General features: G+C 45.9%; 1 protein-coding gene across 3 annotated transcripts in view; it reads left to right on the top strand.

Annotated features, from left to right (window-relative positions):
- Positions 1 to 26,117, top strand: part of LARGE1 (LARGE xylosyl- and glucuronyltransferase 1) — a 541,763-nt gene that overhangs the window by 306,323 nt on the left and 209,323 nt on the right. For all 3 annotated transcript variants that reach the window (XM_060656501.3, XM_078449495.2, XM_078449496.2), the window contains exon 6: positions 6,097 to 6,268. In XM_060656501.3, the coding sequence (XP_060512484.2) occupies positions 6,097 to 6,268 (172 nt within the window). The remainder of the gene's footprint in view (positions 1 to 6,096; positions 6,269 to 26,117) is intronic.

The raw sequence follows: 26,117 nt of genomic DNA, 5'->3' as shown, positions 1-26,117 counted from the left end.
TAATCCCTATTATACAGATGAGACAATTCAGGCCCAGAGAAACGTGGCAGCCAGGAATACCCAACCCCAAACCCTTCGCACCGAATTGGCATGAAAAGCTGCTTCTCTGTTTGTCTGGATGGAGACAGGCTCGGTTATGACAATACAGGATCCCACAGGGGTGAAAAGCACTCCTGGGACCAGGGGCAGGGGGCGGGAGGAGAGAAACATTCATCGTTTCAGAGTGGAATGTCTCAGGCTGGGGGCTGAGAGACTGGATAGGAAGGACTCAGGCACTGGGATGGTAACCCTCCACCCACTCACGGTGGGGGGTGGCTAACTGAAAGCTTACACAGAAGGCTCTTAACGTAATGCCTGACCCACAGGAAGCACTCAGGAAATGCTAGATGGTGTTTTCTATTGTTCTTGTCATTGGGGCATCCCCAGTGCCTCCTGAAACTCAGAGTCTTCAGGAAGAAATTCGCATCATTCCCTGATAAAACCAACCTCTCTTCCTGTCTTTCCCTTGTCTGTCAGAGGTAAGGAGCCTGGCATCACATCAAGACATCGCTTCCCTTCACACCCTGTGCTTCCGTGTTCCTGTTACTACCCTGGTCAGGTTTTCTGAGTAACTTCTCTGAGGATCACCCAGCATCATATGAACCTTAAAATCACCTGTAGCACTTCATAGAAACTCCCCTTGGGATCTGTCTGACAAGGAGCTGGCAGTTTGGGGAAGGTGAATGTTCCCTGGAGAGCATCCCCCACCCCCTCCTCTGCATAGAAATCCTGAAAACCTGGGATTGCTAATGCTCCTTGATGTGTGCATTAGGTAGTATTCTTGAGCACAATTGCATTTTTGCTAATTAAATCTTAGAACATGCCGCTTAGAATTATTCACAGCCATTACAAGGATAATTGTCCATTAAAATAAACCTAACTTTCATTTTTATTATTGTTTTAATTACATAAACCCTTCGGTGTGTTTATAATGATGAACATGCTAGGTTCTTGCTCCGTGACACATTGCCATCTTCTAGGATGCTCTGAGGTCAGTCTGCCTGGGGTGCCCCCAGGTCTCTGCAGTGTGCCTCTGAGGACGGTCTTCTCTCTGCTGACCCCATGACTTAATGTCCCTGATTGGACTGAAGTTTATTGCAGGATGGGAGTGAGATTTGATAGCAGCAGGGGTTACACCAAGAGACTGTCCCAAAGGTTTCACGGGTGACCACTTCACCCAATTTGGTGGATAAGTAGGTTTTTCCTCCTAAAACCAAGGGTATCCTGTCCGGTTTGGAGATCTACCAGCAGAGGCTTTGAGTTTCCAAAGAGGTCTCAATTTATGATTTTGTTAATAATCTATATAGGACTATAGGGAAAGGTGATGAGTGACCTTTTCCTCTGACAAAGCCATTTTCATTCCTGACTTCCCTTTACTGTTAAAGGTAGCCTCATTCTTTGCTTTTATCAAGCTCGACATCCTGAATCATCTGAGCCTCCACTGTGCTGACAGACCTCCCCTGGGAGAAGGGGCCTTTGCAGAGGCCGGCTGGGTGCCCAGCACCAGGCCAGGTGCTTTGCCTTTCTCCCAGTGGTGTTGTAAAGAGAGCGTTCCAAGCCCCCATTTTGCAGATGAGAAAAGCCTCACAGAGCTGAAATGATGGGATGGCGCTAAATCCCAGGCTTTCGGGGCTCAGCAAGCCGTGCCTCTTCCGTTGCACTGTTCTGACCCTGGACTTGAGCAATTAGGGCTATTTCTGCCGCTAGTTGCAGAAAACGTCAAAGGTAGGATTTAAACTCGGCAGTCATGCACGTCCATCAAACATTTTTTTTGAGTAATGACTGTGTTGTTACCACAGCAAAAATGACATCGTCCCTGCTTCGGGGAGTTCCAGCCCAGAGCTGGTGAGAGACATGGAAAATTAGACACAGCATGAGAGTGTGCCGTGCTGGAGGGAAGCGGCTTGCTCCAGGAGCCCATGCCCAGCCTGGGGCCCCAGGGAGGTGGCGACTGGGGGGTGCCTTCTAAGCTGAGGCTTGAAGGAAGAACAGGATTAGACTAAGGTGGGGGTGAGGGGGCATGTTATATTCTACTTCTAAGAGAGAACACCATTTATAATAAATGTATCTGCTTCTTACCACACATTCTTTCCCCCTGTAGATTCCTCGGTTTTCTTTCTGAGATTTTCTTTCTGAATACAAACTCATCCGAATGCTTCCTTTACCTCTAATTGAACACTCTGACTTAATTGATTATGTATTAAGTCGGGGACTTGGGGCGACATTCTGGCCTGGGCTCATGTTGAGATTAATTTATTCCTGTCTCTCTACCGTTCTGTGATGCATCTGAGTGCCTCACATGTGTGTTAAAAATAAAGCCGAGAGTCGGGGCAATCTAATTAGATGGCTCAGCCCAATGCTCTGGTGTTCAGTCTTCACCAAGCTCTCCGGCTTTGATGGTAACCAAAATAGATGAATAAGTTAATCAAAGGTCTGATTAAATAGCACAGCTCTGCCGCGTGGACCTATGATTGCCAAGCTTCAGTTCGGGAAGGTTCTCAGGGGAGAGAAGAAGCTGAGCTGAGTTCCAGAGGCCAGGGCTTTCATGAGGAAGAGTTGTTTAAAGTCCACTGGAGGCACTTACTTGAGGAGCCCCCAGCCCTACAATCTGAGCTGATGGCTACTCAGGGTGCTCACTTCAAAGGAAGGATAACGTGGCTTGGGGAAGGAACGCATGCCTTCCCCTGGCGGCTTCTAACTATAACTTTGCATCCTGCTCACTGTGGGATTGTGGGCAAATCGCTCACCTTCCTGTGCTATTTGCCCATCTGTCCACCTATCCATCCTTCTGTCCGTCCTTCCATTTGCCCACTCACCTCCCATCATGGATAGCATTTTGCATCTGTCATGTAGAAGGCATTGCCTTTTGGTCTTGGCCATCATTCGTTTAATGACTGCTGGATGTATCAGGCAGTCTCTCCAGGTGCTCTCTGGCCCTTCTCCACTCTGCTTCATGCCCCGTGACGCTGCTACATAGGGCCATGCCTCTGAGCTCCCTTTCCCTCTGGCTTCCATTTGGGTTTGTGCAGAGGGGCGCCCTCACAGGAGATTGGTGGGTAGGAGGGGAGAGAAGCCGAGTGACATGTGTCTCCCTGCTCTGTCCTGTGAGATTGCCACAGGCTGGCCGCGTCTCTCTACTGAAGTTCACTGCTCCTTCCTGGTGGCTTATGTGTATGGCCGCCCTGTCTAGACTCCAGCAGCCACTGGTACCAGCCCTTTGGGCCTTGGGTGGTCACGACCCTCCACTCTTTGTGTTCTCGGGTGCCACATGGTGCCTCACAACTGGCCCTAAATTATGCATGCGCTTTGTAGATAGTTCTTTTATTACCTGCTTTCCTCAGATTACCCAGTTGGAGTGTGCCATTTCCACCCACACCTTGATATAGTGCAGTAAGCAGGACAAGTAACTGCCTCTTATAAGTGACAGAAGCTCAGAAAGGCTGAACAAACTTGTCCAAGGTGGCATGGTGATTAAGGGACACCAGAATCTGAATCCAGGTGTGCCCGACTCCAGAACTCTGGATCCCCAACCCCCTTTTTGGTATGGAGCAAAGAGGCATGGCTCTCTAAATCCTGGACATGATGAGGGAGATCAGGAGGAAGGGTGAGAGCTTCTATGAGCTGAGGGTCTTTTGTGTACGGAACACTCACCCCGTCTGATCTCTAATTTTTCCGTGAACATGTGATGTAGGCACCGCCTCCATTTTACAGGTAGAGGAGCTGAGGCTTAGGTCAACCCCTTGTATGGGACAGGGGTTTACATTTTGCCTTCTGTCTCTGCTTTCCCTCCTCTCTGCTGCCTGGGAACACAGTGTTGGGGGCGACAGAGTTCAGGGTTCTTTTCCTGATGCCGACACGTGGTGAACAGTTTCGTCCATCAGTTTATGTGTTTTCTTTTTTTTTTTTTTAAATTGCACATGTATGCAAAGGACCATTGTAAAACTGATAAGGAGTAGCTGACATGGTATTTTCAAGTACATTGAAGATGAACGCAGAATCCAGAGGGGGTTTCAGAGATGGCCTGGACTGTGTGAGTTACCACAGGGCTCCTTTTTCATAGCTTTCCCAAGGCAGCCTCTGTGTCCCTGTTTTCCTACCATTACTAGATGTGGGCATGTTTAAAAAGAATGCAGGGCTTAGGTTTTCTTTACAACGGTAGTGGTTGCTCATTTTAAAAAGTTGAGAAGTGTTTAAAAGTGTAGGGGTGCTTGGATGGCCCAGTCAGTTAAGCGTCCACTTTGGCTCAAGTCATGATCTCACAGTTCATGAGTTTGAGCCCCACGTTGGACTCTGTGCTGATAGCTCAGAGCCTGGAGCCTGCTTCAGATTCTGTGTCTCCTTCTCTCTCTCTCTGTCCTTCCCCTGCTCATGCTCTGTCTCTTGCTCTCTAAAAAATAATTAAACCTTAAAAAAAAAAGTGTAGTTAAATATATGTGTATGTGTGTGTATAATATACATATCTTTTTATCTAGAGAGGGACCCGTCATCCCAAAATGACCACTATTATAATTCAGTGCCGTGCTTCTATTTTTTCTTTCTCTGCGTAAATTTGGGTGTTTTCATGTTGATTATACATAGTGGTTATTAAGCAAAAACAATTTTAAAACTTACTTTTTTTCTTTTAACATCATATGCAAGTTTCTTCTCAGTATATCTTAATATACATTGCTCATAGCCATTGAATAGTATGCTAGCAAGCTAAAAAAAAGAAAAAAAAGGCATGTTTTCATTAACTGTCCAGTTTAGGGGTATTTGGATTGTTTCTGTTTATTTTATAACATGGTGATGAACATCTTTGGGAACACAACTGGTTTCTTGCTTTTAAATATGACTTTTTTAAAGAACAGTGTCCTCAGAATGTCCCTAAAGGGCAAAAGGGAAAGGTATGTTTTGGAATCTTAATAAGGTGGCCTCATTTTCCACTAAAGAATTCCATTATAAGTGTTAACTTTTTTTTTTAAGTTTATTTATTTATTTTGAGAGAAACAGAGACAGCACGAGCAGGGGGATGGCAGAGGGAGGAAGAGAGAGAGAATCTCAAGCAGGCTCTACACTGCCAGCACAGAGCCTGGTGTGGGGCTTGAACTCATGAAACTGTGAGATCATGGCCTGAGCCAAAACCAAGAGTCAGACGCTTAACTGACTGAGCCACCCAGGGCCCCCCAAGTGTTAACTTCATGAAAAATAAGTGTGTTTTTGCCTTAGTGGAGATTCCCCATGGCAGCTAGAATGGGGACCCCACCTGTAGTTACATTCATATATGTCCTGTACCTGTGCAAACTTTCAGCACACTGGTGTTCTGTATTATTTTTCGCCTTGCCTTTGTGTCCCAAGTGGTACTGAGATGTGTGAGTTGCTGACAGAGTTACCGACCTTTGGGACGTTGGTTGTCCTGTTATATCATGTGAGGATTTCAGTGGTGGCTCTCCATTGGTGGTTCATTACCGTCTATGGGTGTGTATCCTCTTACTCCCCAGTGAAGAGTGCTGCATGGGTCATGACCAAGTCCTTCTCATGTGTTTGAGAAACAGGAAAGGAGCAACACTCATTGGTTTAATTACAGCTCTAAAAAATAGATAAGCAGAAGCTTTGACAATGCCACTGAAGTAGCAGTCTTTAATGACAAGCAGAATATGATTTAAAGAAATATTTCTACCTAGGAACAATTAAGTATTATTTGTGAAAATGAGGGTATGATCCAATTTTTATATTTTTATTCTTTTGCACATATTCTTATTTTCCCCAGTGAGCCTATATACTCTCTATAATAAAGGTTTTATTTAAAAAAATTTGAGCCTAGCATTTGAAATAATATTTATTTAATAAATATTGCTTTTCCTCTCCCTTGATTCAGATGCATTTTCTTCCAAAAAACTTCACATGCCAAACTGTACATCACATAAACGTATCTTTAAGGAAATACTCATTTACTTAGCAGATTTTTATTGAATACTTTTTATGTACCAGGCACTATTTATAATGTTTATGCAAAAAATGAATGTAATGATTCTTTTTGTTTTTCTTTTTTCTGCTCCTTCTCTTCCCTGCCTGGTGTAGTCTGAAGTTTCCTGGATCCCCAACAAACACTACTCTGGCATTTATGGTCTAATGAAGCTGGTCCTGACCAAGACTCTCCCTGCCAACCTGGAGAGGGTCATTGTCCTTGACACGGATATCACCTTTGCCACTGACATTGCAGAATTGTGGGCCGTGTTCCACAAGTTCAAAGGTAATTGTACCCCATGTTCCCTGGTATCTTTAAAGGTCTTGCCATGCCAAGAAGAGGGATTGTATTTTTTTTTTTAAATGTGAGGCCGACACTTAATGGGTCCATACTAATGGACAAGGAATTACAAATCTAGTTAAGTATCAACTCTACTGGCATTTGAAACACATTTGAATCAAACTGGCATATGTTTGCATTTCTTTAGTAAATAAAGAGGTAAGGTTTATGTTCATAGGAAGAACCCAATTTAGGATGCATTGTAAGAGGGAAACGTCAAATGTGTATGTTTTGTATGCGGATAATTGAGTGTTGACTTAGCTGTGTAGAGACATACATTTATCAGTGTTTTTTTTGTTTTTGTTTTTTTTAAATCAAATGATGTTTTGATTGCGAAGAAGGCCTGTGAGGTGGTAGAGATGGGTAGTGATTAGAGTGTTGGAAAATGTTCTTATGGCTTTTGCTTTCATTAATGTTGTGGTTGATCATTTTTAGGAAGTGTATAAGTTTGGCTTTTTATGACATTCCCTCTCATCCAGTTAGTTCTTTCTTAGCTATTGTGGCTCTTGTCACTGCCTCAAGGTATATGAGATTATGTGGTGGGGAATTGTGAGCCCAGTAGGTGTACTTGACTCTGGTGTGGATGCATGGGAGAAGTGACAGGTTAGCACAAATCTCGGGCTTTAATTCTAATCCCCCCTCCAGATGTCTTTCTTAAAATTGCATTATCTTACAAATTCTTCTCTGTATTAGACAAATGCAGTGGGAGATAATTTTGGGAGTGAGAGGTTTTTTTTTCCTTTTTATTTCTTAGTTTTCTTTTTAAAATTGCATTCTGGCTTCTGTGTTTAAAATCCCTCCTGCTACTTCTCTGTAGCTTCTTATCCTATGAAGGTGAGCTACTACTCAGTGATTTTTAAATCACAGCCGTTTCCTAAATCTCAGGGTATTCCAGTTGGTCTCATGGACAGAAGAGTAAATTCCTCACCTACTCTGGTCTTGGCCTGCTTCTTTCTAGGGGTCTCTTAGCTCTAGGCTAATTGAAAAAAAGTCCTCAGCATCTCATGGGGGAGACACTCTGACCCTCAGACGCTTTCCCTTGTTAAGATCGAAACATACTTTCCTTACCCATGTCGGTAATGACACTAATAGAGACATCATGTGGCTCAGCTCTGGTCTCTTCTTCATGGAATGTTGGCGGTCTGTCCTTTCATGTCACAAACAAAGAAACTGAGGCTTGAGGGCATGCAGGATTCAGCCCAGAGTCCAGACCAGAATGTGTATGTGTGTTGGCTTCTGTGCCTCTTTTCGAGTTCCCTATTACTTCTCTTTGTTTTTCTGATTACATTGAACTCCTTGAGGACAATTTTCAAAAAATAATTCTAAGATATTCCTACTTTTATGCCAATGTCTGGTATTCAGTGATGTGTTTATTCAGCAGGCATTTATTGCATCCCTACTGGGTGTCCCTGGTATGCTGGGCTCTGGAGACTTCTTCTGAAAGGGATTGGAGAAGGCAGCTGGGAGGGCTTCACAGAGGAGGTGGTCATCATGCTCTCACTTGCCAGAGAGAAGTGGTTCTGTGTGGTGGATGCCGACATTCCCCTTTGGGAGTAAAGGATGTATTAACTCCAGCTGCTGGGATCACTGCCCACATGTGGCCCTCAGCTACCAGCCCCTTGAAGAGCCACATGCCTGGGGCCACGTCCCCTTCCTGGAGAATGTGGAGTCTTGCAGAGCCAGCTCTAACACTCCCTGGAGAACCCCTCGCAGCTGGTTTTCTCCCTCTGCCCAGTCCTCTTACCTTTTCTTTTCAGATGCTCTTCCCAAGACCCGCTCCCTAAATTAACCTCCTGCATGCTAACTTCTGTATCAGAGTCTGCTTCCCCAGAAACTCACCCTGAAATATGCATTTAAAGCTATAAGTCTCCCTTGGAGAAATGTAACTCAGCAAAATCACTAGAACAGGTGGTCACTAATTGTAGCATTGTAGCTAGGAAATACCATTTATTCTGTCCCAGCTAGGACCTGCCATAGTGCTGGTGGGGTTTTGAAGCCAATAACAACAATAGCATCATTGTGGTTTTAAATCCCTTGATATCATCTGTGAACGAAAGGCTCCCAAGGTGCTTGTGGCCCAAGGATTTGGATCCTGGGGTAGAGCAGAGTATATGAGCCAAAGTCAGGACAGGGACCCGGAGGTGGCAGGAGTCAGGGGGGAGTGTGCACTTGAATGCAAGGAGCTGAGTTAATGGGCTATATTTTATTTGTTCATTCTTTCATTGGTTTATTTCTAGCATTTGTTAGGCCCCTGCCGTGCAGAGGAATATATTAGATGCTGTTGTTACCTAAAACGGTCGAGAACACAGCCCCTGCCTTCAAGGAGCTCACAAACAAGGCAGGCTGCATTGTATTTTTATCTATCACCAACAAAGGAATATAAAAACATCTGAGGTTTTCCCATGCCCACTCTAACTTTTCTGGGATAATACGGAGGTGAAAAGAAAATAAGCAAGCTCTTCTCTTCTCCATATGGCACTCTTTTCTACAGCTTTTTTTGTTGTTGTTTTTTAATTATTTTTTTCTAAACTGGAACGATTAGTAGCCAGAACATGGAATAGGAAGAAAGCCCCATAGGACAAACTCATGAATGTAGGAAGTTCTGATCCCAAAGGGAGAGTTCCCCTCTCCTGAGGGCAATTGCATTTGGCGTTCTTCACCATAAACATTTTGAGTGACATTGATGTAGTTTGGCCTTGTTAATTTTTCTCTGTTTCACAACGGCTAGTTATCTGGGGCTCTTGTGTTCAGATCACATATGCTTGACTCCTTCCTAACGCTGTGAAATTCCCCTCACCTAAATCCATTTACACGGAGACACTAGTAAGAAGCCTTTTAGAAAGGGCTTAGATCTTTGCTCTGCCTCCACCCTGGGAAACTTTGGGTGCCTCTTGGAAATGTCCACACGCCCCCAGAGCCTTGACTTCACCTAAATGGCAGGTGCCTCCCTCCCCACCCTTACCACCAGCTGCCACTGCTGGAGGATTTTCAGTGATTCTCAGCAAAAAGAATCGAATGTGCCACGGAGAGCGAGAATGAAGGGCCACCCATTCGGTCATATTACTGAGCTTAATAGTTGCCAGATCATCTCCTGACTGTTGGGAATGTTGCAAGAATAAAAGAAACCCAGCCCCTACCCTGGCAAGTGTATAGTTGAGTGGGGTGGTCGGGGGGAGACAGACGACAAACAAGTAAAATATATGGTATATTAGATGGTGATTAGTGGTTGCTCTGGAGGAAAGGAGATGAGGAATACCTCTGTGTGTGCACACGTGCATTGTTTCAGTATTCAAATCCAGCAGCAGTGGAAGCTCTTCCAATGGAAGAGTGACATTTAATGGAAAGTGACATTTAAGCAGAAACATGAAGAAGTTGAAAGAATAGGCATGCCAGGTGCCTAGGGAAAAGTGGAATACTGTCCCAGGCAGTAGAAACAGCAAATGTGACGTGTCGGGAGCCCTGTGGCCTGGTTTATTTGAGGAATGGGATGGAATGAGCCCAGGATGGCTGGGGGCTAATGGGTCTGGTCACGGAGGTCTCCTTTGTCAGGCACAGGGAGAATTGTGCCTTACCCTTCTGTGATAAGGGCAGCCATTGTGCAGCTTTGAGCAGGAGTGATGTGATCTGACGGATGTTTTGTTTTAAGTTTATTGGGGGCATGGAGGGGGCACAAGTAGGGAAGGGGCAGAGAGAGAGGGAGAGAGAATCCCAAGCAGGCTCTGTGCTGTCATCACAGAGTCCAGCTCGGGGCTCGAACTCACGAATTGTGAGATCATGGCCTGAGCCGAAACCGAGAGACGCTTAACCGACTGAGCCACCCAGGTGCCCCCTGATTGATGTTTTTACTGGGTCATCCTGGCTGCCCAGTTGAGAATAACAGGAAGCAAGGAAACCATTCAGGAGACGTGGCAGTCTTCCAGGCGAAGCCTGTTGCTAGCTCAGACCCGAGGGGAGCAGCACAGGTGAAAGGCGTCGTCAGGGTAGGGGTACGTTTTGGAGGTCAAGGTGGTGGGAGGTGAGAGGGCACAGAGTGTGGGACACCCAAGCTGGCGTTTGGCAGACCCCACCACAACTGCAAGAAGAAGATTTGGGTTTGGGACCCTTTACATTTGAAATGCCTCATTGGACATCCACACGGAGATGCTGAGAAGGAGGCAGGTGAATGAGTGCTTGGAAAGCAAAGGGAAAGTACTGGTTCCTACGGACCTTCTTCTGGTCCAGGCCCTGAGCTCGAAGCTTTGTACTTTTGAAAAGCAGGATAAACTGGGCCCCAGAGACGCTAAATAACTTTTCCTGCTCAGAGAGCTATTCACAGCAGAACTCAGCCCTGGACCATCTGGCTGTGGAGTCTGCGCTCTGCCTCCTGCGTTTCTGGGCTTCCTGATGGTGAGGGGGCTGTGCGTGTTCCAGGGCTGGGGGGGGGGGGGTCGTTGGGGGGTGCGTGGGCTGGGGGGGGGGTACTGCCCTTGGTTCGGCTGTGACTGCTGATCCTGAGTCACCCACCACCCCTGAGTGCCATCGTTTTACTGCACAAATATTTGGAAACACTATCTGATTTTAGCAATACTGGAAGGGGCTGTTAGGAAGGCATAAATAATAAATGTACCCCCATAATCTGAAGCTTTTAGAAAAACTCCATGCTGCGTGTTCAACCTAGTATTTTTAATTCTTGAGAAGAAATGCCTTCCCTGTAGGAAGAGCATATTGCCATCATGTAAAGTTCTGGCCCCAGAACAGGTATGGTCAGAGTACCAAGCACAGGTGGGTATTGCCCTGCTCACCCCCACGGTGCCACAGTGTGGGTAGGTATGTGATACCAGTGGATATTTTTCAAGAGCTAACAGACTCACTGTGGACCAATTACAGCTAACATTTTTAAGCACTTACTCTGTGCCAACCACTCTGTTAAGCACTTTATGGTGAAACTCATTTAATCCTTACAACACTCCCATGAAGTAATTATTGTTAATGTTTCCATTTTAAAGATCTGGGAACTCACGCTTAGGGAGACAAAGTAGCTTGCCCAGCACCTCAGCTCCTAAATTGTAGAACTGGGATTTGAACTCAGATGACCCGACTCTAAATCCAATACCCTTTACCCTGCACCTGCACTCCCCAGGGGAGCAGATGGAGTTTAGAGTCTCTGTGGAGAGACCGAAGCTAGAAACAAGAAAGCAGTCTGGGTGACCATGTGAACTGGGCTGTACGGGTGATATAGGCATCCTGAGAACAGAGGTGTGGAGGCAAAATCAGGGCCATGGAGAAGTGTGGTTTTCCCAGGATTTGAAAATAAAATTTTGGTCTCCAGAATCCTGGCCCAGCTTGTGACATCCCAGAACATCATCTTTAAAGTAGCCATGAGCCCCAAGAGCTCTACTCATGTGCTCATCATGGCCAGTAGAAGAAGGCAGAATCGGGGTCGCTCTGTGACCATGGTGGGTTAACTGACTTCTCTGGGCTCAAATGAACCAGGAACAGTGCACGTCTTTGTGAGGAGTGCACATTCTTCCCAGGTTCCCCTTTCTCTAAGGACTCCCACCGGAGTATGGGATGATGGTGGACATCCTTAAAGTGTGTCTGCTCCATTACTTTGCAGCTTTGTCTACAAAGCCCTCCTCGGCACTGGGGTGACTGTAAGGGTAAAATAATGTAGAAAAGCTGAATATGAAAAACCTTGAAAGTATGACTTCTGGAAAGACGCTTGTAGAACTTTTGTGATTATAACCACTTGCCTTGAAGGAGTTTTTAAACACTCGTAACATTTCTTCCAGTGGGTCAGGTCTATTTCTTATCTTGTGAAGGCTGCCCCTCCCTTCTCCCTCCCTCCCCTCCCTTCTTCCTTGTTCCCTTCTTTCCTTTTTCCCTCCTCCCCTCCCCCTTCTCTCCCATTTCCCCCTCCTTGCCCCCTCCCCATTCCCCCTCCTCCCCCCTCTACCATTCCTGCCCTTTTCCCCTCCCCCTTTCTCTCCCCCCTCCTTCCCTGCTCCTCTCCTTATCTTCTCCTTTCTCCCCTCCCCCTCCCTCCCTCTGTTAAGGGAACTGGGGGAGTAGGAAAAGCTTTAAAGGAAGACCTCAAGTTTCAAGTCCCCGCTGGTATGCTTATCAGTGGGATGATCTTGAGGGGGGGGGGCGGTCATTTAACCTCTCCACGATGCTCCCTTACTTGTAGAAAGAAAACACAGATGCCACCTCACAGGGTTGTGGGTTTGAGGAACCCTAGTGCCCAGTACATGCTTTTCCTTCCTTGTCTCGTTATTTTTTCCTTTTCCTTTTCCTTTTCCTTTTCCTTCTCCTTTTCCCTTTCCTTTTCCTTTTCTTTTTCCTCTTCCTCTTCCTTTTCCTTTCCTTTCCTTCCCTTCCTCTTCCTCTTCCCTCCTGTGTCTACTGTTTGTCATATCCCATTTGCCCCTTTTCCTTTGACTTTAGATCCTTCTCCTTCCCTCCCTTCACTGACCTGCAAATAAAGTTCCACGCTCCCCTCCCCCTTCAGCTGACTTACAGGGAGTCAAAGGGCCCATGTTCCCTGAGTAAAGCCAGCCCTCCTTGGCCAGGCCTGCTCTGGACAAGGTACCCCTCACTGCACATCTGTTCCTGCCTTCCTAGAGAGGCTGCTTGGCCCCAGGGAAGCAAAGCAGAAACTTTGAAAGCTATGAAGTTTCAAATCAGGTGCTTTCCAATGACTCTGGCAGCCTGTGTCTGTGTGGGTGGTGCTCTGTTAGTGTAGAAGGTGCTGGGGTTCTGCTGTGATGGGGTGAGTCTCCTCTGTGGGGTTTGTGTTTCATTTTAGGGTTCAGTCAAAGGCTGGGGCATTTCTTTTCGTCTGTGCCGTGGTTTCGAATGTTCTCCTGCACTCCTCTGTTCGTAAAGTTCCTTGCTCACCACCAGTCTTCATTGCTTTGTTTTTTAACTGCTAATTCTCAGCTGGTTTTCCGTGTGGAAAATTTGAGGGCCCTTTATGTCCTCACCCACTTCCTTCTTCGAGTCTGTTGTCCTGTCTGTGCTGCCTTCCATTCAGAGTCCAGGAACTAGCTCTTTTTAAGTTTATTTTTATTTATTTTGAGAGAGAGATACAGAGCAAGTGGGGGAGGGGCAGAAAGAGAGAGGGAGACAGAATCCCAAGCAGGCTTTGCACTGGCAACACACAGTCAATGCGTGGCTCGAACTCACAAACCCACCAACTGGGAGATTGTGACCTGAGCCGAGATCAAGAGTTGGAGACTCAACCAACGACTGAGCCCCCCAGGTGCCCCCAAGAACTAGCTCTTGGCTTCTCTCACAAGCTCACGGTTCTTCCCTTGGACAGGCTGAAATGCTCGTCACTGGCGGAACGTCAAGGGATTCTGTTCCTGGCAAAATTGGTGAAGACGTTTTAATTATTTTTCCCATTAACTTGGAAGGGGATGTGCCTTCTTTCACTATATTAGAAAAATCGTTTGACTTCTCTGAGCTTCCTTTTTGCTGTTGTTCTATGAAAGTGGGGGAATAATTTGGCCATAAACACCCCCCATAGGTTTTATTTTGGTGGTGAAGTCAGGAAATGGCTCTGCCTTGCATGCTACTTAATCATCAACGATAATTCCCTTTCCCATCTGCGTCTTTGTTTTCTTGTTCTTCAACCAGCAACTCCTGAGGAGTTAGGGGGAACAGAAACCCACCTGCTTCCCTGCCACCCCGTCCCTGTCCTTCTCTCTGCCTCCGTGTTCATTCATCCACTCATTCTTTCGTTGACTCCTTATCTTTTGAGCCTCTGGGCCCGCCTCAGGCTTGGGAGAAGAAAATCATGAATAAGGCAGACCCAAGTCCTGCCCTCACGGTACTAATTTCTAAGGGCTTTTCACGTGTCAGGCAGTGGGCTATTTCATTTAGCATTCATAAAAGTCTTTAACTGTCTTGCTGAGATCATACAGCAAGTGGCAGAGACTAGACCGAAGCCAGGGTGGCCCCAGAGCCCGTGCTCTTGACCACTGGATTCTAGATCCAGCTGAACACATGGTTACATAAAATGTGGAAAGCACCTTGAAAGGGAGAATTCGGGGTGAGGTAGAATCACATTTCAGGGAAGGCAGCCCTGGTCTGGTGGGCTGAGGGAGTCAGGAAGGCTTCTGGAGGGAAGAGGCATGGTGACATTAGCCTCCGTGTCACCTCCCAGAGAGAATGCCACATGCAGATCCTGGAGAGAGAATGGTGCAGACAGGCATTGAAGGGAACATCAAATCTCCTCAGACAGACTGGGAGGGCTCCTGCCTCTGGTCCTTTACTCTGATGTCCCCCTGCTGGGGAATGCTTATTCCTAGCCTGCTCTGTCCTGCTGCCCCAAGTCCCTACGAGTCTTGGCTCAGATCTCAGCTTCTCAGTGAGCTTCTCCTGATTGTTGCCTTTAATCCTGCAACCTGAGATGCCAGCCTCTCACTCCCACCCTGCTCTTTTCATGTTTTATAGTAACTGTCACCTTCTAGTCTGTCTTGCAAGGATTTACCAAGATGGCTGCTCCACGCTACCCACTAAGCAGCAAAGACCTGGGTACCCGGATGCCTCTGGCTTTACCTGGTTGCTGTGTGTCTTTCTTGCTGATGCATAAATACTGCCTTTGTCTGTCTTGTTCCTGAGACATTTCCAGCATCCAGAACTGTGCCTGGTAGATAATAGGTGCTCAGTTAATATTTGTTAGGTAAATGAACAAATAAAGCATATGATTCTAGGTGATTTGCGGGGTGGAAAGTAAGAGAACTAGGAAGGGTCTTCTAAGTTACAGCTTCAAGTTTTATCCACAGGTAATTAAAAGGCTTAGAGTTTCAGGTAGAGAAGTATGCTCAGATTCTCAGATTGGAAAAGACTTCTTTGGCTGCAGTGTGGGCAGTGATCCAAAAGGTGAGGCACGAAACCCATACCTTGAAAGAAAGTTGTGACAGTATGCGTTGGGTTGGCTACTGCTTCAGTCCAAGCAGGACATGTGGCCTATGGTAGGATAGTGCCCCTGGGAGCAAGCAGAGGACCTGGATTAGAGGTGAACTAGGAAAGTTGAGTGGATAGCACCCGGTGCCTGGAGTTCAGGGTGGAACATGCAGAGACAGATGAGCAGCTCTGAATCTTACAGCAAAGGTCTGGGCTGGAGGTATCTTTAGGTGTTTCCTTTTTGGTATTAAAATAGTGTTCTCACTGGGCTCTTACAGTTTCCTTTTCTGAACTTCCTGGTGTGCCCTAGTGTAGCATCTGGTTTTCTGTTTTCTGTGGTTCCTGGTTTCTGAAAGGAGAATGGCAGGATTTGCTGTCCCTAATAGAAGGCTAATGAGCAATCAGCAAGCACCAAGCAGGGCGAGGTGTGGTTGGCAAGCCGTGGTTAGTGAGCAGGAGCGACAGGGCGAGTGCAGAGCTGAATTCATCCGAGAAAGATCCCCGACCTTGCCCTGATTGTGCAGCACATACCTGGAGACTGAGGGTACCTCCTGCTGATGTGGCCATGTGTTCTCAGGCCAGCCATACCCTATACATCCCCAGGAGGCCCCTGACTGGGCAGACGGGACCTCTGTCAACTGCGTGGCTGTTCCTAAACGCACACGGCTCCGGGCTCTCCAGGACACTGGGAGGCTCCCAAGAAAGAGGAGGAAAGGCACATTTCTAGAAGTGGCTGTGAAGTATTCCTTCCCTTCTTCCCTAATTCACGTGTCCACTGCCAAGGAGTGGGACAAAGACATCCAGGCCCTTTCCTTTGAGTAGGTCCCCTTTCTACCCTTGGTACCGTCTCAAGTCAAATTTCCTGCCTGTAAAATGGGGATAATAATGCTGCTAGGGTATTGCTGCGTGGGTCGTGTGAGATGTTGCACGTAGAGGTTAGCTCAGTACCTGCAGAGTCAGCACTGACCGTGTGTAGCTGCTGCTGGTACTAATATTAGAGTCATTTTGTGGCCATCCCAGTAGGGCAGCTGTTTGGGGACCTAAGATTCAGGGTGGGAGGATCTGGATATCAGAGGAGGCAACCTTAGTCCTCTGTGAGTAAGGCACACTCCCCAGATAGCCCCAGTTATGATCATGGTGGAGGAGGGGAGCCTGGGAGGAGGGTCCTGGGGGAAGTCAGGGTTTTGTCCTAACTGGAGAGCATCAGCTACGTGTCTCCGTGGCGAGAGCACAGGCTCTCCCTGTGGACTGTGCCAGTCCCAGGACCTGGGTCTGAGGCTGGCTCTCCCATACAGCTGGCACGTCTGTTGCTCAATCTCAATGGGAATAACAGTTGGGAGGCAAAATATGTAATTCACCTAGTGCTTTGTAGGTATTTGTTATATTAGCTCAGTTTTTCCATGCAGGGGTTTTCACATTTTACTATCTGCAAAATTGAGATGTGTGACTTACAAAAGTAATTTGCCTGATGGTCTTTTTCTCCTGGAAAATGTTTTGATATATTCTATAATCAGTGGCCTCTTAGAATCCAGAAAATATGGTGTTATTATTTTTTCTAGCTTTTTCTCTTATCGTGGAGTGGTAGAGGAGGGACAGAGTTTGGGTAGGGCTGTAGACCGGAGTTGGGAGGTTGATTAGAATCAGTAAAAGAGAAGGATTTGCGGGGGGGGGGGGGGGGGGGGGGGGTCTTAGCAGGCCACTCTTTGATCTCCTGTTATTGTATGGCCACAGGGTGTGTGCTGTTGCTATTTTTGGTGAACACCTTGCTTGTGGCTCCCACGTTGGAATGGTTACCACCCCTAACAGGCCCTTCTGCTGTGGAGACTATGTGTTTCCTGGAAATAAAAAATATGTTGTGGGCATGGAGAAAAGGGGAGGTCATCAAGTCATGGAACGGAAACATTTTAGGCTTTGAAAATTTCAGAAAGAGCTATCAAAAAGCTTAAGCATCAAACCCAGAATTACAGGAAACTGCTCTGCCCAGAAGTCTTTTTTTGCTCATTCAGACATTCAGTAAATATTTCCTGAGCACCTACTTGGTACCAGACACACAAGCGATGCTCTCTAGTGCTCAGTCTATTAGAAATTGATGCGACTAATTCATTCTTCCTTGAAAAAAATCAGATCGTTCTGATTTTTTTTTTTTCTGGGAACACTTTAGCAGTCTGTGTACCTGCTGCCCGCTCAGGGCGGGACCCCAGACTCGGAGAGGGCGCAGTGCACTGGGAGTGCCACTAGGTGGTACCTGCCATTAATGTGAATTATTCAGGTTGCTTTTCTTTCAAGTTAGCTGATAATCAGCTACCTTGAGGCAAAGAGATTTTGATGGTGAATGTAGCTTTAGTGGATGCATAGAGGATATACGGCTGTCCTGGGTCATTCTGGGGGAAGGGAGGGAGGGTGAGGGAGTAGGTTGGGATCAAATAAAGGCATGAGAGAGAGAGAGAGACAGCTGCAGAATAGGCAGTAGGAGGAAAGAAGCAAATACCTATTGAATGAATTGATGGAGACAATGACAAAGCCCATCTTTGGAATCATATGCTCAATTTTTTATCTTGTTTGCTCTACAAGTATTTTGGCTAAAGGGGCCTTACATGAAGGGTAGCTCTAGGGTGGAGAGGCCCTTTTCTGGTATCAGAATTACCTGTAAGGTCTTCCCAGATTTCACATCACCAAGGCACACTCCTGTCCCCCACACTGGCCTGGACATCACCAGTGATCTGAGATTCATTGCCTCATGCAGCGTTTCTCTAGCTTGGTGATGCTGAGATTTGGAGCTGGAGAACTCTTTGTTGTGGGGAGCTGGTTCTGTACATTGTAGAGGTTTAGCAGCATCCCTGGTCTCTACCCACTAGATGCCAGTGACACCACCCTCCCCAGTTTTGACAACCAAAAACATCTCCAGGTATCACCAAATGTCCCCTGAGGGGCAAAATCTATCTTTTTTGAGAACCCCTTCCTTAGTGGCCCACCATTACTGATGAAAGTGTATGGGCTCAGTCAGGCATTGGTGGTGATGGTGGTTTTAAGTGGTTGATAATGAACGCTCAAAAGGAGAAATAAAATTAGAACTTTCTATAACTTGTTTATCAGTTCCTATCTTGGAAAACCCCCAACCAAATGCCCTTTGAATGACTTTCTGAATCATCCCTATGTTCAAGCTCCTGTTCTATATGCTCCAGACTTCTTTTCCTTTGTTTATCCTCAATGCTAGCCTCGAAGATGCTTGAACCATAAATTTTCTCTTTTTCTAGGGCTACAGATAGAGTTGAACAGCCAGTACTGAATTTCCTTTCTCAGAAAATAAATGAGTGCATTCATTCCCCTGTACCTGGAAGGATACATGATACTAAGGGAAAGTGTGATTGAATTAACCACACTCAGATGCATTCATATCCATAGGAGGCCATGATCCTGTTAGGACCCACTGGAATTTACCATCTTCCCCCGAAATTACAAGAGGGACCAACTTACCCCTCATCTACATCCTCACGAAAAGAGGAAATCGGTGCATGTCATTCGCTGACTATTGGAAGGACACAAATTTTTTTTTCCCTCCGAAATGCATATACATAGATTATTAGCAGCATCTAATATATGACAAGGACGGACGTGGCCTGTCAAGGAAGACAAATAACTGTTCTCTTCTCCGCAAGATGCGCTGGGCTTGCCCATCTGGAAGAGTGCAGTGGGCAGAGGTGTGTGTGCCGATTCCTTATTGAGATGGATGGAGGGGCCATTTAAGGGAACACTGTCAGCCAGCCTAGGACCAGGTAGAATTACCAGCTTCCCTAGAAGCAGAGGGTTTTTTCTTTTTTTTTTTTTTTTCATTCACAACCATCTTCATTAGAAAAGGAAGTCTGGTTTCTGTTTTTTCGTTTGCCTTTTGATTGGTCTCAGAGGCAAAGAGGTCACGACAATTTGGGGCTTCTCTTCTTTATTCCTGAGATGGCAGAAGAGACCCAGGTTGATGCCACGATGCTAAGAAGTCTTACAAGATTAAAAAGATTCCCCAAATCCAGCCACTGAGCATTTTTATTTTTGAAATGATGTGATACTAGGTTTTCAAAAAGGAGGAGGCAGCCTTTGAAGGGCCTGGGGGGAGCAGGGAGGAGGGAAGAGGAAGGAGGAGGGTTGGTTGGTAGGGATGGAACTTACTTTTTTTTTTAAGTGAACTTTAAAATTTTGGAACAATTTTTGAGTTACAGAAAAATTATGGAGCTAGTACAGAGTTCCTGTACGCCCTGCACCCTCTCTCCCTTATTATTAGCATCTTACATTAGTACGGTACATTTTGGGGGGCAAGTTGTCTTTTATTTTATTTTATTTTATTTTATTTTATTTTAGGGAGAGAGAGAGAGAGTGAGTGAGCTCCAGTGAGCTGGGCAGAGAGGGGGGGAGAGAGAGAGAGAGAGAGAGAGAGAGAGAGAGAGAGAGAGAGAGAGAGAGAGAATCTTAAGCAGGCTGGACATAGGGCTCAATCTCATGACCCTGTGTTCATGACCTGAGCTGAAATCAACAGTCAGATACTCAACCGACTGAGCCACCCAGGTGCCCCAGAACTTGCCTTTTTACAAGCTGCCTGGTACCGTCCAGACTGTGCATGCAGCCTAGATGGTCTACATACATATGCTTCTTTCATCACAACAGTCTTGACAGAGGGATAGTCCAATCTCAGTTTTTTATGAGAGTGAAACCCAACACTTAAAGAGGTTAAATAACAGACCCAAGTCACCTCACTAGTACATGGCAGGGCCACAAGGATAGCCTCTTTCCTTTGTCAATAAGCCCACAGGTTTTTCAGCCCTGCTCCTTGTTGGTACTGAGCTGTGAGGACAGTGAGTGATACACCTGCCTTCAGGGAGAGGACACTCTCATTGAGAATTAGAAGGGCACACAGCTCCTGAGAAAGGACTGTGGGCAGAGATAGGAGGGCATGTACCAAGCACAGTGGCGCCACCATCGAGAGAATAGTTAACTTTGGGGACTGGGAAAGACATCACCTACATCATAAGATAAATTGGTTTTGTGCATTGGTTAGAGTATCTCCACGAAGGAAGAGGGGAATGGGACATTTCAGGCAGGAAAACAGAATGGGCCAAAGTCATGAGACATGAAACAGTATGTATGGTGTGTTCTTTAGACTTCAGGGGGTTCCCTGTGGCTGGAAAATTAGTACAAAGAATGGAGCATGGGAGGATGGGTTGGAAATGTGATGGAAGATTGAAAAGTAGGCAGGAGCTAGGTCATGGGGGGGCTGGCATTGGCATTCCATGCCATGGAGTTTGGGTTTATTCAGAAGATAGTGAGAATCCATTGACTGTCTCTAAGAAGATTGACCAAGTCAGACCAGTCAGTCCCCAGTATGAAAAGGTGATGTGCTGTAGTAGGGGAATGAATTGGATGGTACAAAACCAAAAGCAAAATCCAATTAGGTGGCCATGTCAGTAATCCAAGTAAGAAATGATCATTGCCTGGACAAAGGTAGAGGTGGGATGCAATGACAGAATCAATTAGAAATGGATGGATGTCCAGATACAATGTGATACAAGAGAGAGATTTGTAGATGACTCTTGTTTCACAATTTAGCAGATTGGGTGTGAATACAAGAGGAAGCATAGTGCTGGGTGAGAAAATGAGTTCAAGTCTTCTATGTGTGATATGGTCGTGCTAGTGTCAGTACTGGAGGTTGATGTTTTAATGGTAGCAGATGCTTCCTCATAATATACTGCATTTATGCTCCACTGTGGTAGAGGTCCTGTTTGCTCAGCATCCATGTCCCCCTTCCATAAACATCAGCAGAATGTCTTTTTCTTTTGAAAACCTTGCCTCTTCTTGTGTTAATTGATTTTCAGGGGTGGTAATCCATCCCTGGCTGCAAAGTAAGGGCATGAGCCAGTTCTGGTCAGCATCAGGACCCCAGCCATCTCCCTGGCTCTAGTGATTGATTGGTTCAGGGTGGTTATGTGCCCCACGCTGAACCAATCAGAACATGAGGCCAAGGATTTTTTCTGGAACTTCTGGAGAAGATTTTCCACTCCAGTTGCTAAACTATGAGGAGATGAGACTGGAACTTCCATCAGTCATTTTGCCACTGTGTCAGGGGCTCCTTGAGACCGCCCCTAGATTCTGTGATTTCCTAGGATGACTTACAGGACTCAGCGTGAGTCATACTCATGGCTATGACTAACTTCAGCAGAAAACATAAAGCAAAATCAGCAAAGGAAAAGGTACATGGGTGAAGTCCAGGAGTAACTAGGCTCAGGCTTCCAGAGTCCTTTCCTAGTGCCGTCATCCAGGTCACACTTCATTCCGCTAGCAATGAGTTGTGGTGACATTAGTGAAATGCTCTCCACCAGGAAAACTCATTAGAAATTTAGCACCTGGGATCTTTACTGGGGGCTTGTCATGTAGGCACCTTCTACTAGCCCATACCAAAATACCAGACTCCCAGAAGGAAAGCAGGTGTTCATAATAAACCATAATGTTTGCACAGTTTAGACAATGGGCAATTCTTACCAGGCAAGAGCGGGAACCTTCCTGGAACCCAGGTTCACAGGTGCCAGCCAAGGCCTAACTTGGCAAGCAGACCTTTTAAAAGAGAAAAGTATCAGGCCGGCTGTGGTGCCTCTTTCCTGCACAGCTTTTCTGTCTGAGAGTTAAAGCGGATCTGAGGGCCTGAAAAGAGAGACCGATTCCAGATTACATTGTATTATAGTCCCTAGTTCCAGCCATGCCTGAAGCAGATTTTCCTTTTTTAATTTCTTAGGTCAATTTAAATTTCTGTCACTTACAGTCTTTTTTTTTTTTTTTTTTTTTTAAATTTTTTTTTTTTCAACGTTTTTTATTTATTTTTGGGACAGAGAGAGACAGAGCATGAACGGGGGAGGGGCAGAGAGAGAGGGAAACACAGAATCGGAAACAGGCTCCAGGCTCCGAGCCATCAGCCCAGAGCCTGACGCGGGGCTCGAACTCACGGACCGCGAGATCATGACCTGGCTGAAGTCGGACGCTTAACCGACTGCGCCACCCAGGCGCCCCATCTGTCACTTACAGTCTTAAGAAGCACACTGGCCAATAAAACCTATTCTACCTAAAATGTTCTTTTTTAACTTCTTTACCACAAATCCCCGTCACTGTTCCTTGTCTCAAATGGGGTCTTCCTCGGTGACCAGGACTAGCCTATAAGAGACATGGTAAATTTTTGGCACGTGAACAGATTTTCTTCAGTTTTTTAGAGGAGTATTCTGTCTAGATTGAAAAGGTAGATTTTGGAGCCGATTTATCTTCGAATGTGACCTAAATTAAAAGTTTGACCTAACTGAATATCTCCTTGATCTTCCCTTTTACAAATTACTCTTTCCTGAGAAATTGGCCATAGCTTCTAGTAAGTAGTGCCTCCAGCTTGGGCTCCGTCCTGAGCATTCTTCCTTGTTTGGCCTAATTAACTGTGTCATCATTCAAGCAGATTAGGTGTGTGCCTTCCTGGGACATCAATTAAAAAATAAATCAGTGTTTGTCAAAGTAGAAAGGTGACACGTTGAAAGATGAATTTTCTTTCCAGTCTTGTATAGAAGCAGTAGAAAACAAAGGAAGTGTTGTAGTGGCTTTGCTGGCATGCTCACATGGAGGAAATAGGGACTGGAAGGATGTTAAGAGATTGTGAGCTAGTTTAGTGCTTTCTGTCGCAAAGGTAAAGAGAGGTCCAGAAGGTCTTTAATTTGTGAGATGCAGTTGCAGGAGAACTTAACTTAGGTACAGGTCTCTGTTTTGTCATTACTACTAGCCTTAGGCAGGTCACTCTACCTTTCTGACCCAAGGATAATTCTTTGATAAGTATTTATTGAGTGCCTCGTGCAGAAATGAATCTGTAAAATGAATGAGTTTGCCTGGACAATCTCAATGCCCCTTTCAGGTCTGCGAATCTTAACACAAATTCACATGGCTAGAGGCAAAGCCAGAATCACAGAAAACATGAGTCCTTTTCATGCCTCCCTTGACCCTGCATTTATCTACCAGCAAGTCCTGTGAGACCACCTTCAAGGTCTATCCCAATCCAAGCCTAGGAGATGCTAAAAAATTAGTTATTGAATAAACAAAATTAGGTCTTCAGCTTCTGTGGCTCCTTGGATTCTAGAATATTGTTTGTTTGTTTGTTTGTTTGTTTGTTTGTTTTCCCCTGTCTGCTCCTATAAAGTAGGAAATCATCTGCCCTGGAGTCTCCAAGGGGACCTGAAGCACTGAGGTTCAAGGAGGCATGAAACACAGTCTAAGACAGGAGTGGAGATCCAGTGAGGAGAATGAAGTCAGCCCCAAAGTAGGGTTCCCATGAGGATCTAGAACTTCTAGAGCGAACAGCGACTAGCTGGCTTGCTCAGTCCAGCGAGAAGCTCCTGACAGTGGGCTTCCAAACCCACGCCAGGTTCTGGCCTCTATCTTGGAGAGAGGTGTGGAAGCACCAATGATGGGAAGTGGGCTTTGAATACCTGTTGATGCTTCTCCATTGCGGCATACGCTAGGTGCCCATCCCTATAGCATTTGTTCCTCTGACTTAGGTTTTTAGAGGCACACTGATGCCCATGACTTCGGCTCTACATTTTTGTTTTGTTTTGTTGTTGTTTTTGCTTTCAAATTTTGAGGAAGAAAATATGTTTTCTTTGTAAAACAGTAAGAAGAGAAGTCTAGTCAGGACAGGGTGCAGGCAGCATAAAGATGCCCTCTGGGCATTATTGTAATAGTGAAAGAGCTTCATCTCCAGAGGCAAAAACAAGAATTTACTAGATCCTTTCGCAAACAGACAGCTCTGTCGTGGGCATCATTAAGGTTCAGTACACTGATCCATTTTATATGTATGTGTCATGAATAAAACAATGCGCGTCCGTATCAGCACAAAGAAAATAAAACTCCTCCTGTGTTTCTACTACCTAGAGTTCAGTGTTAACATTATAGTATATTTCCTTTCAGACGCTTTTCCATGCATATAAAATTGTTTATTTTTTGTATAAAATTAGGATCCTATTGTAATACTGTTTGCACATTATTGTGTTTTCTCCCTAACTACACATTGCGGCCGTTTTCCATTGTGATGTGCCATGTGGTTTCTTATGCTTCCTCATATCCCGTGGTATGGCTGTGTTATTATTTGCCAATCCAGGCCTTCTGTTTTAGATTCTTGGGCCATTTCCAATGGTTTTTGGTATTCTCAAGAAGAGCAAAATGCTCACCCTGTCTTTGGAGCCCTGAGGCTGCTGACATATGAAGCTCACTTAGCCTCATGCTACAATGTCATGGCTGCAGAGAGTCAGATAACCCTGTGTTCAAGTCCCAGCCCTGGCTGTGTGATCTTGGATGAGCCAGTTAACATCTCTCTGTTATACATTCCTGCTATGAAAACCAGGTACTTTCTCCCCAGTTCACAGGGGCTGACCTGAGGGTTGAACCCAGTCATGTACCTCTCTGTTCCCTTCCCTTCTCCCAAATGTAGTTTTCTTCAACACTGGCTTCAAGTTGGAATCAGCTGGGAGCTTTCTAAGAAGAGCAGTGCCCAGACCTACTCTCTACCAACCAAGTCAGAATCTCTGGTCTGGGCTCTGGATACGGCATGTTGACAAGCCCCTTCTATAAGTCTCCTGTGCCACCAAGGTTGAGACTCCCTGCTCGAAAGTTTCGGCCCCGGGGTCTGCTGGCTGCTGCTGCAAAAGAGACATTGTGTCGTGGCTGTTTTGTCATGGGGTGGTGAGGCAGGGTAGTGTTTGGAGACAGGATTAGAATCCTGGCACTCATGCCTCCCAGGGAAAAGTGCCAACCTGTTTATTTTGTGTCAAGAGCTCAAACAGTGATCAAAATCCAATCCGACATCATAAATACCAGAAAAGGTCAGGACTGGGCTTGCTCGTAGGATCGAGCGCACACAGCCGAGCTGGGCTTGGCGCTTGGTCAACTCCAAACTTTGAGCTGGCACACAGCGCCGGGGGGACTTGGCAGGGCTCAGGCATACGGCGCCCCAGCCACAGAATGGAGGTTCACGTGGCTCTGTTGCTTTTGCCGAAGGAGGAGAAATGCTATTTTCTCAGCGGTTGTTCTTCTTGACTCATTAGTGTACTTGGCATGTGGTTATTTTTTAACTTCTTTGCAAATATTCGTAGAAAGAGAAGGGGAGTGGAAGGCGGGAGATGTTGGTGTTTACTGAGCTTGTATTTTGTGCAGGCCCTCCCAGGATTGAAGGGGTGCCCCCCTCACACTGGGCCCACTTCCCCAGTGCAGCCAACGCACCTGAGGTCACCACCTGGCCAGCAAGTGGCCGAGGTGGGAATTTTATCTGAGGTCAGCAGAACTTCAGAACCTGTGACCTGTTCCTCAGGATTCCACATCTTAGGAGTTCAGGGGATTTAATTAGACCATTTCTGGATCATCCCATCTTGATTGTGACAATCAGAAGGAAATCCCACTGTAAACTATTAAAAGGTTTTCCATGTAAGTTTGTCAGGACAGCCTAGGGAATAGAACAAGACATACCTGTGTGGGTGACTTTCCCCATGGGGCTCACGTGGGAACCCCACTGGCTCCTTTAGTAAAAGGATATCCCGTTTCTCAGGAACTGCAGTGGACTGAATGTCAAGTGCAGACGCCCATGGGCTTGGGGAGTTTACCTGTCGGGCCCTTTGTTAACAGAGCTGACAGGAACCCATTACCCAGCCTTTCTTGCTCCTTGTATCCAAGTATAGATGTAGGAGCATCAGTACTTTTTACACCTTTTTGACTATATCCTACAGTAGTAAATATATCTTACATCGCAATCTAAAGGAAAATGCATGTGTGTGTCTATACGTGTATACACATACACATTATACAGACACAGCTGTGTAACTAAAACACAGTATCTTCATAAAACAATACTTAACCT

The sequence above is a fragment of the Panthera onca genome, chromosome B4, assembly GCF_046562875.1.
Source record: "Panthera onca isolate mPanOnc1 chromosome B4, mPanOnc1 haplotype 2, whole genome shotgun sequence".
In the NCBI taxonomy this organism is placed as follows: domain Eukaryota; kingdom Metazoa; phylum Chordata; class Mammalia; order Carnivora; family Felidae; genus Panthera; species Panthera onca.
This window is presented reverse-complemented; position numbering and strand designations above follow the sequence as displayed.